The following is a 20,338-nucleotide window of genomic DNA, read 5'->3' as shown; positions in this document are numbered from 1 at the left end:
TTTTCACAATCCAAAAAATTCCTAATAAAATCAAGTTCTGCAATACGATGCATAACAGAATAAAGATAATGGATTGTAAACAATGTTTCATGTTGACTTTCAAACCCTGAAGTTACAGTACATTCTTTACTCGTGTAAAAAAAGCATGATTTGCAGGTCTCAAATAACACCTTTATATTGGCAGTGACAAAAGGTCCACGCTAGCTGAGATTGTGGAGCAGCTTCAAGAAAGAGAAGCAGCACAGGTGTGTGGACAATCTAACGTCTTTTATTCGTTTTCTAACAAAACTTCAAAATGAAGATCACATACATGTTGTATTTTTTTCATTCAGTCCCGAGGAGAGATTCCACGTCTACCCAATGGCTTTCCTGAAAAGACTTCTAGATCAGATCGTCCTCGAGCCAGAGATAGACCCAAACCAAGAAGAAGACCACGACCCAAGGAGACAACAGCTGGAGAAACACGCTGCTCAAGGTCTGCATCGGCCCAGAGCGGCCCACCGGTGCCACTGCCACCCACACACACGGCCCAGCAAGAAGGTTTCCTCTTCCGCAAAATAGACATTGAAGGCCAGAAGAAGAGTTCAAACAGGTGGGGCTTTGTGGTCTTAATATTATGGACAGTTGGCTTGGAATTAGCATGGAAACAGCTAAACCAAATATCCCAATCAAAGGTTGTATGATTGGAAGTATGATTGGTTATTCAAAGCTATGCTAATGTTATTATTAGCATTGTTCTGATGCTTAGAGCACCAAACATTTTTATACAAAAGCTAGCTTATTTTCTTTAACCAAGTTTCTTGTCAAACTGGAAAACACTTGAATGCTTTACAAGCTTCAAAATGTTTCCTGAAGTTAAATGAAGAAGCAGCTGTTTGGCTGTCATTTGTTGATTAGAAGTTTCATATCCCACAACTGCAGAAAGTAGCTAGCTGTTAGCACTGCTTGCCACTTGCATGGTAACACTAAAATCAGCCTGGTTTATGGATGTTGCTGTGCCAGAAGACCAACAGATGCTGGGTTTCTGAAGCCATGGCTAGCAAGGTATGAAGCCTTCACCCCATTCACAGCTCAGCATTATTTAGCCATTTTATTTAGGGACCGGATGGCCTACCTCTGCAGCCCATTTCCCAAGTCACAAATCAATTCATTGCAGTTCTAGGTTCTCGAATGAATGGCTGTATATCCGTTATCGCATGTATTTTCACATAATTTGCTTAGTAACTTCCTGTCCACTGTAGCCATATTAATGCAACTGTATATCTTATTAACCAAAATCTCTCTTCTTTCTTGTGCTCTCTTTGCCATTGGCTGTTACTCTCGCTCTCTACAAAGGTAAGCCATGGACTGCCCATCTCTGTGCAAAGGTATTGTAATGATCTCTTTAGCAGTTTGGTCTTGCTCAGTCTCAAGGGCTGGTCATCCCAGACTCAGTTGGTGAGTAGTAAGTCAGTGAATGGTGTCATCTGGACCCTAATGGACAAATCATCTGTTTTCTCTCCCATACTACAGCAGATCTTGGGTGAACCTGTACTGTGTGTTGAATAAAGGTGAGCTGGGCTTCTATAAGGATGCTAAGAACACCACCACACCTTACAACAATGAGCCGCTTATCAACCTGAGCCGTTGTGCCTGTGATATCAACAATGGATACAAGAAGAAGAAGAACGTCTTCACACTCAAGTACGTGGCTGTAGGGCTGGCCGATATAACGAAAAGTCTCAGTTTATTTGTGATGATTTTGTTGGCGATATAAAATTAAGCAACAGTGTGAATACAGCTGTGAATTTAATGTGTTTTTTTTTTTTTTTGCCCATTAAGTTTCCTAAAGACCACGTTTGATTATTTTTGTGATCCTCCCTTTCTGGCAACATACAAGTATGAGAGTGTTAAGATGAGTGTTTTAATAGCATTTCTGATTTAAACTTTGAGGTATAACTTTCTTAGCTATATCATCCAGCCCTATGTGGATGTCTGAATGCACTGCACTGTATCTCACTATAACTGGTTATTAGTGATGTACCGATGTTTAGGCAGATAACAGCAATTATCTGTACTATCAGACATCAGATGATTAGCCAAAGCAGATTATTTCCTGTAAATCAAAAGGGGGCAGAAACACGAGTCGGACAATTAGCCTACAAATCTTGCTGTTTGTGAAAGAAAATTTCTCTTTTGTGGAATTACTATGAATTGGGTAAAAATGACTGCATGGTTGCCATTTGTAAACTTTGCACAGCTAGAATTTCATGAGGTGGAACTACCATTAAAACTTTTAACAACTACGGTAATTTAAAGCTAAACACGGCAAGGAATATGACGAGTTTGTTACAGCTAAAGCGGAGGCTGCTTCAGCTAAAAAGGGACAAGCTTCATCATTCAGAATTCAGTTATTGTGAGTTAAGAACATGCAGAAAATGAAAGTAACTTTTTGTCTTTGTGTCATCTTGGACTGTTTGGGGACACCATCGAGGACTTTGCACAGCAGTTCTCGGCAGTGAAGAAGCAGACGGAGGCCTTACAACATATCCTGCCCCAGCGCGGCTTAAGACCCCACACCCTGTTTGCTCGTCGCCAAGGGCGTCCTCCTGCAGCAACAACACCGGTTCTGCCGCAGCCCGCCCCCTTGGTCCGGCTCTGGCGTGGAGCCCTCCGCAGGAAGCAGACGGCACCCGTCTTGCGGCCGGCTGCGAACAACCCAAGGAAGGCTTCGAAGCGCCCCCGAGATGGGCGACCCAGGGGCAAGGAGACCCATTTCTCTGGGGCTGGCTGACAGACCATTCCATCCCCCGGAGGAGGGCCGGAAGGGGAATCTTTTGTCGACACATGCCCAGGAGGCTGCGGCGCCCAAAAGCCTGATAAAATAATGGTTCTCTTGTCTCCTAGGTCACATATCCGGTGCGCATGGCCGTCGTCACAACCACCGTCCACCGTCCCATTTTGGCAGGTATGGTGCTCCAGCGGTGGACCTCCCGCTCCTGTGCACCCAGTTGTGGCACAAACACACCCACACGGGACTGGTTCCAGTGGACTACGGGGACGAGATTCCTCCCCCCCCTCCTCGGCCAATCTTATGGTGGGCGGCAGGAGCCAGGTAAGTGCTTCGATGTCCCTGGACTCAGCACAGCTACGGGGCTCAAGTCCCCTCTACGTGGCACCTCGAGCTCCGCCCCGCCACGAGGCCCCACCTGCCGGTACGTCTGACCTAGTCATTCCCTTGGTCCCCCTCACCCGGAGTTTGGGCGCATGGCTCGCGCTTTCCAATTCGTCGCGATGGCTGACCCGGACCGTCCGACTCGGCTACGCTATTTAGTTCGCCAGGCGCCCACCCAGGTTCAGCGGCATCCGCTTCACCTCAGTGAAGGGCGAGAACGCTGCTACCTTGTGTGCGGAAATCGCTACCCTTCTGCGCAAGGGCAAGATAGAGCCCGTTCCTCCAGCCGAGATGAAGAAAGGGTCCTACAGCCCTTACTTCATCGTACTGAAGAAAGGCAGTGGGTTGCGTCCAATCCTGGACCTGCAAGTACTGGACCGGGCTTTGCACAGACTCCTGTCCAAGATGCTGACGCAAAAACGCACTCTAACGAGCGTCCGGCATCAAGATTGATTTTGCGGCGGTAGACCTGAAGGACGCGTACTGCCACGTCTTGGTCTTACCTCGACACAGACCCTTCCAGCAGTTTCCCTTCGAAGGCCAGGCATACCAGTACAAGGTCCTCCCCTTCGGCCTGTCCTTGTTCCCTCGCATCTTCACGAAGGTCGCAGAGGCAGCCGTTGCCCCGCTAAGGGAAGTGGGCATCCGTATCCTCAACTATCTCGACGACTGGCCAATCCTAGCTCACTCTTGAGAGTTGCTGTGCACACACAGGGACCTCGTGTTCCGGCACCTCAGCCGACTGGGGCTTCGGGTCAACTGGGAAAAGAGCAAGCTCTCCCCGGTTCAGAGCGTCTCTTTTCTCGGTTTGGAGTTGGACTCAATGACAGCACGCCTCACAAACAAGAGAGCGCAGTTGGTGATGAACTGTCTGAAGGCGTTCAGATGGAGTACAGAGGCTCCTGGGGCATATGGCATCCTCAGCGGCGGCCACACCACTCAGGTTGATGCATATGAGACCGCTTCAGTGCTGGCTTCAGACTCGAGTCCCGAGATGGGCATGGCACTGCGGGACACATCGCGTGACCATCACGCCGATCTGTCGCCGCCTCTTCAGCCCATGTATCAACCTTGCATTTCTATGGGCAGGGGTTCCCCTAGAGCAGGTCTCCAGTCCGTCGTGGTTACAACAGATGCCTCCAAGACGGGCTGGGGCGCCGGATGCAACGGGCACACAGCCGCCGGCTCCTGGACTGGCCCGTGGCTGCGTTGGCACATCAACTGCCTAGAGTTGTTGGCAGTACTGCTCACCCTGCAGAGGTTCTGGCCGTTGATCCAGGGCAAGCACATGTTGGTCCAGACGGACAACACAGCATTGGTAGCGTACATCAACCGTCAAGGTGGTCTACGCTCCCGTTGCATGTCACAACTCGCCCGCCGTCTCCTCCTCTGGAGTCAGCAGCGCCTCAAGTCGCTACGAGCCACTCATATCCCGGGCAACCTCAACACCACAGCAGACGTGCTGTCATGTCAGGTTACCCTCAGGGGAGAGTGGAGACTCCACCCTCAGGTGGTCCAGCTGAATTGGAGTCAGTTCGGTCGAGCACAGGTAGACCTGTTTGCTTCCTGGGAATACTCCCACTGCCCGCTTTGGTACGCCCTGACTGGATCTCATGCTCCTCGCGACAGCCCCCCCCCCCCCCCCCGATGAATTCCCCTGAGGAAGGACCTTCTTTCTCAGGGACGGGGCACCATCTGGCACCTGCGACCAGACCTCTGGAATCTCCATGTCTGGCCCCTGGACAGGACGCGGAAGACCTAAGTACCACCCGTGGTGGTAGACATGATTACTCAGGCTAGGGCTCCCTCTATGAGGTGCCTGTATGTCTTGAAGTGGCGTCTGTTCGCTAAGTGGTGTTCTTCCCAATGCAAAGACCCCCAGAGATGCGCAGTCGGATCGGTGATTTCCTTCTTGCAGAAGAGGCTGGAGGGGCGGCTGTCCCCCTCCACCTTGAAGGTGTATGTAGCCGCTATTTCGGCTCATCACGATGCAGTAGATGGTAAGTACTTGGGGAAGCACGACTTGATCATCAGTTTCCTGAGAGGCGCTAGGAAGTTGAATCCCTTCAGACCATGCCTCATCCCCTCGTGGGACCTCTCTGTAGTCCTTCGGGGTCTACAGGGAGCTCCCTTTGAGCCCTTGGAGTCAGTTGAGCTTAAGGCACTTTCTTTAAAGACTGCCCTCCTGACTGCACTCACTTCCATCAAAAGGGTAGGGGACCTGCAGGCGTTTTCTGTCAGTGACTCATGCCTGGAGTTCGTTTCAGATTACTCACATGATCCTGAGACCCCGACTGGGCTATGTGCCCAAGGTTCCCACGACCCCTTTTAGGGATCAGATGGTGAACCTGCAAGCGCTGCCCCAGGAGGAGGCAGACCAAGCCTTGGCGTTGCTATGTCCGGTGCGAGCTTTACACGTCTATTTGGATTGCACGCAGAGCCTTAGAAGCTCCGAGTAGCTCTTTGTCTGCTTTGGTGGACAGCGGAAAGGAAGCGCTGTCTCCAAACAGAGGATCACCCACTCAGTCATTGACGCCATCACAATGGCATATCAGGCTCAGGACGTGCCACCCCCTGCGGGGTTAGGAGCCTACTCTACCAGGAGTGTGGCGGCCTCCTGGGCCCTGGCCAGTGGTGCCTCTTTGGCAGACATCTGCAGAGCAGCGGGCTGGGCAACACCCAACACCTTTGCGAGGTTCTACAAACTCTGGGTTGAGCCGGTCTCATCCCATGTATTGGCAGGCACAAGCAGGTAAGTTCCGGGACAGCTGGCCAGGTGTACTGCTTGCGCATAGTGCCTTTCCCCTCCCTTGAGTCATGTTCACAAACTGTGATCCCTGGATGACTTTCCTCCTTAGCCCTCTGGCAGTTGAGTTTGCAGAGAAACTTGCTGACCGGTCCAGTACGTGCGCTAATGAGCCCCTGTGCTGAGGTAGGTGCTTCACATGTGCTGGTTCCCCGAAGGCGACCCCATGTGATATTTTCCACAAAATCGTTTCCCTGTCGGCAAACTGCGTCTTCCTTGGGCAGAGGCCCCTCTGCCCCCGGTCGCCATGCTCTGTAGAAACTCCTCCCCTTTCTGGTAGGACCTACCATGGGACCTGTCTACATGACATACTTCCGTCAAGACTTGGTAAGACTATGTGACGTATTCCGCTCAAAATACACCCCCCCCCCCCATTTTTGGGCGGGGTGTGGTCTCCGTGGTGTCTTCCCCCAATTCTCATTGGCCTTTTTAAAAAAAAGCAGAGGTGTTTGGGGCTCCCAAGAGTGACCCCTAGTGTCACTACATCGACACAACGTCTCGTTCCCTCCATCAGGGAACGGAGGTTACGAAAGTAACCAGGACGTTTTTGCAGTGATGACACATTAGATTTTAGTTACCTATTATTTATTTCAAACATCCCAATTCAATAATTCAATAGAGTAGTTTAATAAAAAATTTCAATAAAACCAACAGCAATAAACATGTGTGTTCTTTATTGTGAATGTGTAATGTCTCACCCTTTCATTTCTGTGTGTGCGTGTGTGTGTGTGTGTGTGTGTGTGTGTTCTTAATTGCAAATGTGTAATGTCTCACCCTTTAATTTCTCTGTGTGTTGTCAGTGTGGATGTGTAATGTCTCACCCTTTCATTTCTGTTTGTGTGTGTGTGTGTGTGTGTGTGTGTGTGTGTGTTTTGCATTTGTGGCTGGTTTTATTTGACAAATTCTATACAAAATGCTATCTGTTATAGTCTCACCTTTTCATTCCTTTGTGTGTGTGTGTGTTTGTGTGTGAGAGAGAGAGAGAGAGAGAGAGTGAGAGAGAGAAAGCATGTGCGTTATGCATTGTGGATGTGTTATAGTATCACCCCTTTATTTCTGTGTGTGTGTGTGTTCTGTATTGTGGCTGATGTTTTGATTTTATTTGATAAATAAAAAAAATTCAGTTTTATCATCACACCCTTTCATTTCTGTGTGTATGTGTGTGTGTGTGTGTGTGTGTTCTTCATTGTGGATGTGTATTGATCTTATGTTTTAATTTGTGTGTGTGTGTGTGTGTGTGTGTGTGAATGTGTGTATGTGTGAGTGTGTGTGTGTGTGTGTGTGTGTGTGTGTTCGTTCTTTATTGTGGATGTGTTATGGTCCCAACCCTTCATTTCTGTGTGTGTTTTGCATTTGTGGCTGATTTTATTTGACAAATTCTATACAAAATGCTAACCGTTAAAGTCTCACCTTTTCATTCCTTTGTGTGTGTGTGTGTGTGTGAGAGAGAGAGAGAGAGAGAGAGAGAGCATGTGCGTTATGCATTGTGGATGTGTTATAGTATCTCCCCTTCATTTCTCTGTGTGTGTGTTCTGCATTGTGGCTGATTTATTGATTGTATTTTACAAATTTTCTTTTTTTAAATGCACGGTTTTATCATCTCACACATTAATTTCCAGTAAAGATGGTAAATGTAGGAAAAGTCACCAAACCTCATCCCACTGAGATGAAGGGAACCATGTTTTTTAAAGAAGCAAAGTTCAAAAGGGGTCAAAAAAGACCCCAACAGAAGATTAGGGTTAATGCATTTGGTATCATGAACAAAAAATGAACAATACATTTTTTTACAGCATTTATTAATGTGCTAATGTTAAAGGAATAGTTCACCCAAAAATGAAAATTATCTCATTATTCACTTACCCTGATGCCATCCCAGATGTGCATGACTGTCTTTCTTCAGCAGAACACAAATTAAGATTTTTAGAAGAAGATAGAGCTCAGTCAGGTTTTTATAATGCAAGTAAACAGGTGCCAGCACTTTGAAGGTTCAAAGGTCATATTTAGGTGGCATAAAAGTGATACATGCGATTCCAGTCAATCAGTGAATGCCTTCTGAAGCAAATCGATAGGTTTATGTAAGAAACAAATCGATAATTAAAATGTTTTAACTTTAAATTGCCACTTCCGTCCAGGGGTCTCATGCTGTTTGAAATGGCCAACTCTCACGTGACGTTCGTTCTTCGCCGATGCGCTTACATCACGCAACAGCTACGTGATGTGTCGACTGCTGGCAGAAAGTGCTTTTAAAAGTTAATGTTTTAATTATCGATTAATTTTTTACACAAACATATTGATTCACTTCAGAAGACATTCATTGATCGACTGGAGTCGCATGTATCACTTTTATGCTGCCTAAATGTGACTTCTGGACCGTCAAAGTGCTGGCACCCATTTACTTGCATTATAAATACCTGACAGAGCTCTATCTTCTTCTAAACATCTTAATTTGTGATCTGCTGAAGAAAGACAGTCATGCACATCTGGGATGGCATCAGGGTAAGTGAATAATGAGATAATTTTAATTTTTGGTTGAATTATTCCTTTAATAAAAAATACAATTGTTCATTGTTAGTTCATGTAATTTCATGGAACATTAACTAATCCTAACCCTAACTAACAAAACTTTTGATTTAAAAAATGTATTAGTATATGCTGTAATGAATATTAACTAAGATTAACAAATGCTTTAAAAGTATTGTTTATTGTTAGTTCATGTTAACTAGTGTTGTTAACTAATGGTAACAAATGGAACCTTATTGTATAGTGTTCCCTAAATATTCTGATATGGTATCAGCACACAGATTTTGACACTGGTTAGTACAGTTCTCATTTCATACAATTATTTTTACTTTATAATTTCAGAACTAAAGATGGAAGTGAGTTTCTGTTCCATGCTAAAGATGAGGTGAGACACTTTTATCCCAGTTAGTTTTCATGTTCTCATAATAGCTAATGAAATCAGCCAATTCTAGGGTCCTGACCTGAGTCTCCAATGTTTGTTTGGCTTGCAGGACGATTGTAAGAACTGGATCGCGAGTATAACCACCAGTATAAATGAGCATGAAGAGGTTGCTAAACGGGGGCAGACCCATCCAACTACCTCATCAACAGACGAGGGAACGCGCAGGGATGGCAGCAGGGCAGGGGGGTCGGAGAGAGGTGAAAGATCGGACAGAGCCGACGGAGGATCAGTGCGCTCAGACAAGGGTGATAAGCCTGAGAAAAAAACGGGCAAGAAGAAATGAGGCACCCCACAGCACCCGATCACCCTCTGAGTTTGCGTCGTGTTGCAAGTGAGATAGGAATTGGGACTTCGCAAAACCAGGACCGTGGGTCAGTGCTCTGACGGGATCAGGAAATGAAGGCGTCACTGTGAACTCCCTTTATGTCTTACTGTCCAGCTGAGAATGGATTCAGTCATCACTGAGGTGCTCTGGTCTCTGCTGTGGAAATCCCACCTGTCGGAGCGTCCTCTAGTGGCTACTGAGGACTAGGACAATTCAGGAGCTCCATTTGGGCCAAAGAGCCAAAAAGAGAGGCAAATGGAGAATAAAAGAGAAAGATGTTAAAGTAGCTCATGAAGATTATTTTCTAATGTGTGTGAAAAAGATGACCCATATGAACGTGTACCTGTCTCTCTTTGTATATTGTACATCTCAACATCAGTTCTATACAATCCCACGCTGAAAAGAATGGAAATATGCCAAAATCTTTCTCAAGGTTGGTCTTTTTTCTAAAGAGCATGTTTCGTCTGTTTATTTTGTAAGTTGTTTTGCTCTTTTATACTGTTAATGTATTGCAATTTTTTGATTCTTGTCTTGCCACTTTGTAGACCACACCAAGTTTGAACGCCGTACATGACATATCTGAGCATGCCTACAAGGTATTTGAAATAGAGACACAAAGGTCTGTCCCAAATAAAGAGTAGCGACTCACTTGCAGTGATTGTGTATTCTCAAATCTGTTTTCTAGAGTTTGTTAGCTTCATCATATGTTGTTTTTCTAATTTGGAGGAAAATCTTAATCATCAGTATTATATTTTGCATCAATTGTAGAGCGTGAGTTAATTTCCGCATTTAAGGACAGTCAGATTACCAAATTTGTTTGGATGTGTGTATGTTTGTACATGTGTGTGTTTGTGTCTATGCATGTAGTGCTTTACCCATGTCATGTCATTCAGCTATTCAGAATGTTTTTTTTTTTATTTACACTCAAACGTCTTCCAAGCACAGAACTGATTTTTATGTAAAACACTTGTGTTTTTCCTTGTGTCAGTTTAACCAGCATATCATGTTTCGCTTAATATTATTTCCAAGCACTTCACTGATGATTGCACTGAAGGCTGAATGGATGCTGGTATTTGATTTATCTCGCCCCTGCTAATGTAAGTTCCATTTATGAGATGCCAGCTGAATGCTATGTAGATATTATAATGTGATTGTCTTCCCTGACTGGATAAAACTGGGTTTAATATTTCATTTTGTTTTTCCATCATTGTATACAGGTCTTTGAATTGTGTTGTTCAGCAGGTAATAGCATAGAAAGCCCATAGCTAGCAAAAATCCAATGTGTATCATAAGAAAAACATGACATGCTTTAAAACAGCTCTGCAAACAATTGCACATATCAAATTGTTTGTTGCTTTGTTGTTTTTGTCAATATACATGCAAAATTACAAAACACAGTTGTACTGAACGCATGACTCTGTCATTGTGGCTACAATTGACACAATGTTTAAGTAGCGTAAACATACATGTACAAGGTTGTAACAAAATGTCAGAGTGTTAAAGATTCAGGTATCATGTTTGTGCCTCATTGTCTATATCTTAAAGTCTGACAGCTGTAGTCCTTAAAGGGATAGTTTACCAAAAAATCTCTCATCATTTACTGACCCATCTGCCATCCCAGTATGACATACTTTCATTTGCTGAACACAAATGAAGATTTTCAGAAGAATATTTCAGCTCTGTAAGTCCATACATAAGTCAGCATTAAAGTAATCCATAAGACTCCAGTGGTTTAATCCATGTCTTCAGAAGTGATATGATAGGTGTGGGTGACAAACAGATCAATATTTAAGTCCTTTTTTTACTCTAAATTCTCCTCCCTGCTCAGTCAATCTCCACTTTAACTTTCACATTCTTCTTCTTGTGTTTTTGGTGATTCACATTCATCATGCATATCGCCCTCTACTGGGCAGGAAGGAGAATTTCTAGCAAAAAAGGACTTAAATATTTATCTGTTTCTCACCCACACCTATCATATCACTCCAGAAGATATGGATTTTAAAAATGGAGTTGTATAGATTACTTTTATTATGCCTTTATGTGCTTTTTGGAGCATCAAAATTTTGGCACCCATTCATTTGCATTGTATGGACCAACACAGCTGAGAAATTCTTCTAAAAATCTTCATTTGAGTTCAAAAGATGAAGGAAAGTCATACACATGGCATGGCATGAGGGTGAATAAAAAAATGTGGGTGAGAATTTTTATTTTTGGTTGAACTATCCCTTTAATGCACTGTCTGTTTGTTCTTGTAAAAAGGCTAAATAATGTTAAAACCAATGGTCCTCTTTAAGAGAATCTGTTAGTCTTTTCTTTCTTCATGTTCATTTTCTTTTAACATGAACTGAGCATCATGTTAATGCTTTTGTAATGTTTCATGTTCTGCCAACATTTTGAAAGCTCTTATTTCTCTATACAATCTCAAGCATTGTATATATATATATATATATATAAATAAGAGCTTTCTGTGTCTGTGTCTGGATTTCCTTTCCTTTGACTCCCTTGGTTTTGTCTTCAAGTCTAGATTTTGGTACAAAAATATCCTATTTTTATGCAATAGAAAAACTTATACCGAGGCAGAGAGTATGCAGTAAAAGGATCCAACGTGGTGAACAGAAATAACGTATACACTTGCAAGTACAACATTTATGCAACTATTCCTTTGCACTAAATTTCTGCCCCATTGCACATTGCTATTGTGAGCAGAGGATTGGTGTTTGAGGGTCTGGAACAGGTTGCCAAGCAGTATTACTACAAAATGATGCATTCACTTACGTATCACCTGCACACACTTATACAAACACACATTTATACCTGCTGCTTTCTTACAATAACAGTTGATGGACCTTTTGAAACACACATTTACGATGTGCAAACATTGTTTCATTGTTTAGAATAAAGTATTGTTTTTAACATGCTTCATCGCATCTTATATCCCTTCTTCATATCACAACAATTCAGTAACTTTAGTTGTAATAGCATACAATTCAAACTTTTTAAAAACGTAATTAAATCCAAGATGGATTTGAACCAATAGATCAACTGAAAGTACAATCTGAATTTTCAACCACTCCACACTAAATAGAATACTATTGAAACAAAACATACTATCTATTTAGCTTTTGTCTAATTTAATCTAATTTAGCTTTTGTGCCGAGGTTTGGGGGTTTATCATGATATCTGCATTCCTTTTTTTTTTTTCTCCCCAATTTGGAATGCCCAATTCCCAATGCGCTCTAGGTCCTCGTGGTGACATAGTGACTCGCCTCAATCCGGGTGGCGGAGGACGAATACGGACACGTTATTTGACACATCCATATATTTGAGTGCTCACTGTAAATTAGAAAATGAAGATATTGTAGCATAGGGACTACCAACTATTGGTTGGAGGTAGTAACAAGCTATCAAAGGCTGTAATTGGTCTTACACCTTTGAAAGCATTAGGCCAACAAGCACAAACATTTCTAGTAGTGCTCAAGATGTTTAAAAGACACAGTATCACCTTCTTACATGCAATATATGGGAATGCTCCAGGGTTCTTCCCTTTTGGAAGGAAGTGCTGGCAAAACTTGGAAAATGGATTTAACAAATATAACAACCCTTACAAGACTCCCCTCAGTTATGTGTTCTTGGTGATAAAACACTTCTACCACAGGCTGTCAGCAAAGCACATTACAGGATAATACTGACAGGCTTCATTACTGCAGTAAGACAAAGACACAAAAACATCAGAACTCACTGAATGGCTTCAATTTATGACTGAAACAGTTTCCTTTGAATACTCGATATCTAGAACAATACAAAAGGGAAATTTTTAGCAAGTCTGGGATCATTTCTTCCTGTACATTAAGGGCTCAGTGCATTAAAAGTTTGTGAGAGGAGCAATGATTGATATAATACATGTGCTTTTGTACAATGTCTTAAGTGCTGTAAATGACTGTCTTTCTGTTTTGTTTAGGGTTTGTTTGTTTGTTTTGTGTGTGTGTTTTGTTTTTGTATTGTTTGGTTTTGTTTTTCCTCCATTTTGGGGAGTGTATGTTTGGAAAAGTTGACATATAATACTGATAACGTAAGACATTCGTGAGTCATGTATGTAGAATGACTGATTGAAAAGAAAAATGAATAAAAACTTAAATGGCAAAAAGAAAAGACAGTATGTTGTAACATATTTTCAGAATCTCCCAATCACAAAATATTTGTCCATCTCCTAATCTGATTTAAATGGTCAGAAAATGGCTGCATTATTATGGACTGGGCCTACAGTATAACATAGCCAATGAGTCTGTAATGGCTATTTGTCAAAAATCTAATTCAAACTCAAAGTCAAAGAGCCACTGATGCACCACAGGCATGTAATGTACACAATCCAAACACAATATGTGCATTTGCTGGTTTATTTATCCAGTGCAAGCAAGCAAACAAAGAATCCTGGCTCCTGCTGGCTCTCTTGCTCTGGTAAAAAACCATGAGCTCTCCTCCAGTGCATGCTGGTCCTATTCCTGCCTACCTATTTATACAACATGAGATACCCATAGCATTACCCTGCTCTTACAAAAATAAAACAAACAATAAACTAAACAAACAAAAAAGTAAAATAAACTAAATAAATAACTAAGAAATGAAAATACTCATCAAAATAAACTAGGATCTAAAGTAATCAAACTCAAATTAAACAAACTACAAAATAGCTCCTACACAGTCATTAAACATCTTCAAGAAGTCAGTAATCAATGCTCTAAGCCTGTTGTACAGCAGGCTATCAAAAATTCAATTGGCTTTTGCATTTCAGTAAGTGCAGTAATAATACAACACCATTTCAACTGATACCTTCTTTTAATTGATGTCACAGAACTCAATCCGAGCATTAAAAAAAAAAAAAGGGCAGAACATCAAAGTGGATCCTAGACATTATACAAGTCAAATCTCTTGACTAATCCACAATAGTAAAGTGGTAAAGAATAAATCCCCAATATAGGTCTATTGGCACAACATTATGAATTTTGGCTGTATGCACATAGAATGTTGCAGACTTTGACTTGTAGATAGAGGACAATATATAGTATATATAAGGACCCGCTGCAGTTTGCTCCCAGGTGCATGTTGGGGTAAGTGTTAGGGTAAAGAGGTTATGGGAAGGCTAATGCCTCAATAATGTGATCTTATTTGCATTATTTATTAAAGATGCACTATGCAGGGAGGGGTTGATTTTTTTTTTATTATTTTTTTTTTTACATTTGCAGAGCTTGCAACTATTTTACAAAACATATCTACTATACATTTTGAAATGGCTATTTAGCTTAAAATCCTTGTCCATTCAATCCATTCTCCACTTCCCATGAATACACAAGTAGAAGTAAATTATACAGTTGATGTGGTTATGATACAGTATTGTTAACATACATAGCTTTTAGACAGCCAACTCAATGAACTCAGACAAAGAGTCACAGTTGCAAAATGTGGCATGTCGCACAGAATTATTTAAATGTTAACAATGAAAATGCAACAGCTATGACAGAAGGGGAAAAACATGGGGAAATCAAGGGTGCAGGACGTTTACAAATTTGATGCTTGCCTGTTCGTGGATCTCTCATATAGCATGTCCCATTGACACTGTCTATGGGACACGCTATATAGGAGATACAAATCAACACAAATTTGCCTATGGATTTTCAGTATGTGCGATCCAATTGGTGTGTGTCCAAATCATTCCACACATTCAGTCAGTCCACAATGCTCCGAGGTGATACAAATAGTTAAATAATGAGTTAGTGTCTTTGCTTTTTTCCAACCCCTGAAAAAATAAAACATTTAAAAAATGTGATAATTCTGATTACATAAAAGTTTAAAATAGTTTGAACGAATTCCCCTGTACTTTCGTTCGAGCTTGATTTGGGGAAAACCTGACAGCCCAAGTCGATACGAGCATGGCCTCCTCCATGGTCTCTGGGGCCCACTGATGCCTCTTCCTCGCATTCTCCCTCCGTCTCATCTGTCAGATGTTAGTCATCTGCACACATACAAATACAGCTGTAGATGACATTAATTCAGTTAGAGAGCACTCATTCACAAGAGTAGGAGGTGCTGGTCATAACAAGGAAAAGTGAAAACATTAAGAATTAAACCTTCTTCTCAGGATTCACATCCATAGGAAAGGACCACACACACACAATGAACCTGATGAAGCGCATTTGCAAAACGCATTGTTCTTTTATTGTGTGAAACTAATGGAATAAAGATGTATCACTGAAGTCAGTCCATCATGCACATATTTTGGAGGATTGTGTGGTGAATGGTAGGGGGTTTGATTATTAAAAACAAACAAAGCTAATGCTCTGGGTTTGCTGATTTTAAGCCCCTGGTTCAAACTTTTCCCTACTTAATCAAAAACACAACACCAAAAATGACAACATACCCCAGCCACACCACAGTGGGAGAAATAATGAGCAAGGGACAAGAAGATGCAGCATTATAGTGTAGGCTTTGAACAGTGCAATCAGAGATGTAGTCACCAACTAAACACCAAAACATGATTGTCACTGCATCATCAACATCATCACCATCATGTCAAAAGTTAAATTTGGTGAACTGAGTTTCCATAGTAATTCAGCTGCAAATCAGCACAAGGCAGTCTAGAGACATCTGCAGGACTGTAGGTGTGCTAGAAATAATGTTAACTGAAATTCTTCACACATTCACTGAAAAACGGGATTGATTAGAAGATAGATCTTGGGATTTTAAGATTCGATTTGATTCAAATGAAATTATTTCATATGGATTTTTTTCTATATTTTTTCCCAGCCCTAATCATTATCATCACTACTACTAACTACTGGCAGCATTTATCTCCGCAACCAGTATCATTTAGGGCTCTGATGGCAACTTGTGTTTATGGCCACAGGGGCACTAAAATGTAGACCAGATGGTAAAAACATAAAAGTCTGAGTTAAGGGGGTGAACACATTCTGAGAGGATGGCCTTTGCTTTTTGCCCTAATGTCCCATTCTAGCACACTCGAGGCCACCTATAAAATACCATAAATGTAATAATGCTAACATTACATAACCTACACTAGGTTACAGTGTTAGTAGAAAATATTAACCACAACAGCAACTACAAGCAATTTGACCATAAATAACTTGAGTACTTCCATTTCATGTAACTTTATACATCTACTCCACTATATCACAGAGGCAAATATTGTACTTTTTACTCCACAACATTTGTCTGACAGCTTTAGTTACTAGTTAATTTTTGGGTTACAATTTTTCATAAATATATGATGACCTCATAGAATATGATGCATTTCTGTAGATGAAACTACCCAACAGTATATAAAGTAGTTAAAATTAGCTCAACCTTAAACACCTACAGCAGTAAAATGCAACATTTATGCAGCAGTGATATTAGTCCAAAAATATCATATAGGCTATAATAGTAACACACAATCAGGGACCATTTTACTGCACATTGAGTACTTTTACACAACTTTTACTTTTGATTCTTTAAGTACATTTTGCTGATAATACTTTACTTATGTAAGTTTTTGAATACAGGACTTTTACTATAGTGGAGTATTTTCATAGTGTGCTATTAGTACTTAAGTAAAGAATCTGAATATTTCTTCCACCACTGTCTCCTGTAGCCTACATATCTAATTCATCAAGAAAAATAGCCTACTGGAAATAATAACTTTGCAATAAAGATCTACAAGTAATAAGCTGTGTTTGCCGACATGCATGGGTGTTATACTAAAGCCTTCAATGATCATAGTCCTAGACCTAGGGAGACAGATTTGTAATGCTTCCTCCAGGCTTTGTTAAGCTCATTAACACCTTAAACCCTTCCTTGGGGCAGAATAGGAGTCAAGTTAATAGGTTAAAATAGGCTAATATAATGCTATGCTATCGGAGGTGAGACATTATTCAGACGCTTATCCACGCACACGTTATCCACTAGTGATGTCCAGTTCGTGAACGAATCTTTCTTTTGAACCGGTTCTTTTTAGTGAACAAGTTGATCTAGTTCACCAAATCGGACTGAATCTTTTGAAACAGTTCACGTCTAGAGTCAACACTGATCCACAAGTTACTCTATCTTAACCAGTCTCTCGGATGTGCCTGACACTCCGAATCGAAATGAGCCGATAACCGGAAGTAATATGATCCTAGAACTGGTGATATCTGCTTTTGCCAACTCTTTTTTGCAATTAACCGCTCCAACTAGTTCACAAATCAGACTGAACGCTCGGGTCACAACAGCTCTCGAGCCAACAGTACAATGAGTCGCTCGTAACAGTTCTCGAGTCAACAGTACAACGAGTCGCTCGTAACAGTTCTCGAGTCAACAGTACGAGTCATTCGTAACAGTTCTCGAGTCAACAGTACAATGAGTCGCTCGTAACAGTTCTCGAGTCAACAGTACAATGAGTCGCTCGTAACAGTTCTCGAGTCAACAGTACAATGAGTTGCTCGTAACTGTTCTCGTGTCAACAGTACAATGAGTCACTCGTAATAGTTCTCGAGTCAACAGTACGAGTCGCTCGTAACAGTTCTCGAGTCAACAGTACAATGAGTCGCTCGTAACAGTTCTCGAGTCAACAGTACAATGAGTCACTCGTAACATTTCTCGAGTCAACAGTACGAGTCACTCGTAACAGTTCTCGAGTCAACAGTACAATGAGTCACTCGTAACAGTTCTCGAGTCCACAGTACAATGAGTCACTCGTAACATTTCAAGTCAACAGTACGAGTCACTCGTAACAGTTCTCGAGTCAACAGTACGAGTCACTCATAGCAGTTCTCGAGTCAACAGTACAATGAGTCGCTCGTAACAGTTCTCGAGTCAACAGTTCAATGAGTCACTTGTAACAGTTCTCGAGTCAAAAGTACGAGTCACTCGTAACAGTTCTCGAGTCAACAGTTCAATGTGTCACTCGTAACAGTTCTTGAGTCAACAATACAATGAGTCACTCGTAACATTTTTCGAGTCAACAGTATGAGTCACTCGTAACAGTTCTCGAGTCAACAGTACAATGAGTCACTTGTAACAGTTCTCGAGTCAACAGTTCAATGAGTCACTTTTAACAGTTCTCGAGTCAAAAGTACAATGAGTCACTCGTAACAGTTCTCGAGTCAACAGTTCAATGTGTCACTCATAACAGTTCTCGAGTCAACAATACAATGAGTCACTCGTAACATTTCTCGAGTCAACAGTACAATGAGTCACTCGTAACAGTTCTCGAGTCAACAGTTCAATGAGTCACTTGTAACAGTTCTCGAGTCAAAAGTACAATGAGTCACTCGTAACAGTTCTCGAGTCAACAGTTCAATGTGTCACTCGTAACAGTTCTTGAGTCAACAATACAATGAGTCACTCGTAACAGTTCTCGAGTCAACAGTACAATGAGTCACTTGTAACAGTTCTCGAGTCAACAGTACAATGAGTCACTTGTAACAGTTCTCGAGTCAACAGTTCAATGAGTCACTTTTAACAGTTCTCGAGTCAAAAGTACAATGAGTCACTCGTAACAGTTCTCGAGTCAACAGTTCAATGTGTCACTCATAACAGTTCTCGAGTCAACAATACAATGAGTCACTTGTAACATTTTTCGAGTCAACAGTACGAGTCACTCGTAACAGTTCTCGAGTCAACAGTACAATGAGTCACTCATAGCAGTTCTCGAGTCAACAGTACAATGAGTCGCTCGTAACAGTTCTCGAGTCAACAGTTCAATGAGTCACTTGTAACAGTTCTCGAGTCAAAAGTACAATGAGTCACTCGTAATAGTTCTCAAGTCAACAGTACAATGAGTCACTTGTAACAGTTCTCGAGTCAAAAGTACAATGAGTCACTTGTAACAGTTCTCGAGTCAACAGTACAATGAGTCGCTTGTAACAGTTCTCGAGTCAACAGTACAATGAGTCACTCATAGCAGTTCTCGAGTCAACAGTACGAGTCGCTCGTAACAGTTCTCGAGTCAACAGTTCAATGAGTCACTTGTAACAGTTCTCGAGTCAAAAGTACGAGTCACTCGTAACAGTTCTCGAGTCAACAGTTCAATGTGTCACTCACAATAGTTCTCGAGTCAACAGTACAATGAGTCACTTGTAACAGTTCTCGAGTCAACAGTACGAGTCACTTGTAACAGTTCTCGAGTCAAAAGTACAATGAGTCACCCGTAACAGTTCTCGAGTCAACAGTTCAATTTGTCACTCGTAATAGTTCTCGAGTCAACAGTTCAATGTGTCACTCGTAATAGTTCTCAAGTCAACAGTACAATGAGTCACTTGTAACAGTTTTCGAGTCAACAGTACAATGAGTCACTTGTAACAGTTCTCGAGTCAACAGTACGAGTCGCTCGTAACAGTTCTCGAGTCAACAATTCAATGAGTCACTTGTAACAGTTCTCGAGTCAACAGTACAATGAGTCACTTGTAACAGTTTTCGAGTCAACAGTTCAATGTGTCACTCGTAACAGTTCTCGAGTCAACAGTACAATGAGTCACTTGTAACAGTTCTCGAGTCAACAGTACAATTAGTCACTCGTAACAGTTCTCGAGTCAACAGTTCAATTTGTCACTCGTAATAGTTCTCGAGTCAACAGTTCAATGTGTCACTCGTAATAGTTCTCGAGTCAACAGTACAATGAGTCACATGTAACAGTTCTCGAGTCAACAGTACGAGTCACTTGTAACAGTTCTCGAGTCAACAGTACGAGTCGCTCGTAACAGTTCTCGAGTCAACAGTTCAATGTGTCACTCGTAATAGTTCTCGAGTCAACAGTTCAATGAGTCACTTGTAACAGTTCTCGAGTCAAAAGTACAATTAGTCACTCGTAACAGTTCTCGAGTCAACAGTTCAATGTGTCACTCGTAATAGTTCTCGAGTCAACAGTTCAATGTGTCACTCGTGATAGTTCTCGAGTCAACAGTACAATGAGTCACTTGTAACAGTTTTCGAGTCAACAGTACAATGAGTCACTTGTAACAGTTCTCGAGTCAACAGTTCAATGAGTCACTCGTAACAGTTCTCGAGTCAACAGTTCAATGAGTCACTTGTAACAGTTCTCGAGTCAAAAGTACAATGAGTCAC

General features: G+C 41.9%; 1 protein-coding gene across 3 annotated transcripts in view; it reads left to right on the top strand.

Annotated features, from left to right (window-relative positions):
* The window catches only part of LOC127417226 (spectrin beta chain, non-erythrocytic 4-like), a 140,678-nt gene extending 129,784 nt beyond the window's left edge, over window positions 1-10,894 (top strand). For all 3 annotated transcript variants that reach the window (XM_051657081.1, XM_051657083.1, XM_051657082.1), the window contains 5 exons: window positions 185-245; window positions 333-592; window positions 1,513-1,683; window positions 8,823-8,865; window positions 8,972-10,894. In XM_051657081.1, the coding sequence (XP_051513041.1) occupies window positions 185-245; window positions 333-592; window positions 1,513-1,683; window positions 8,823-8,865; window positions 8,972-9,205 (769 nt within the window). In that variant the 3' untranslated portion in view covers window positions 9,206-10,894. The remainder of the gene's footprint in view (window positions 1-184; window positions 246-332; window positions 593-1,512; window positions 1,684-8,822; window positions 8,866-8,971) is intronic.
* The last annotated feature ends 9,444 nt before the right edge of the window (window positions 10,895-20,338 follow it).

Source organism: Myxocyprinus asiaticus, chromosome 26, assembly GCF_019703515.2.
Source record: "Myxocyprinus asiaticus isolate MX2 ecotype Aquarium Trade chromosome 26, UBuf_Myxa_2, whole genome shotgun sequence".
Lineage (NCBI taxonomy): Eukaryota > Metazoa > Chordata > Actinopteri > Cypriniformes > Catostomidae > Myxocyprinus > Myxocyprinus asiaticus.
Note: the sequence above shows the minus strand (reverse complement) of the source record. Positions and strands in the feature narration are given on the sequence as shown.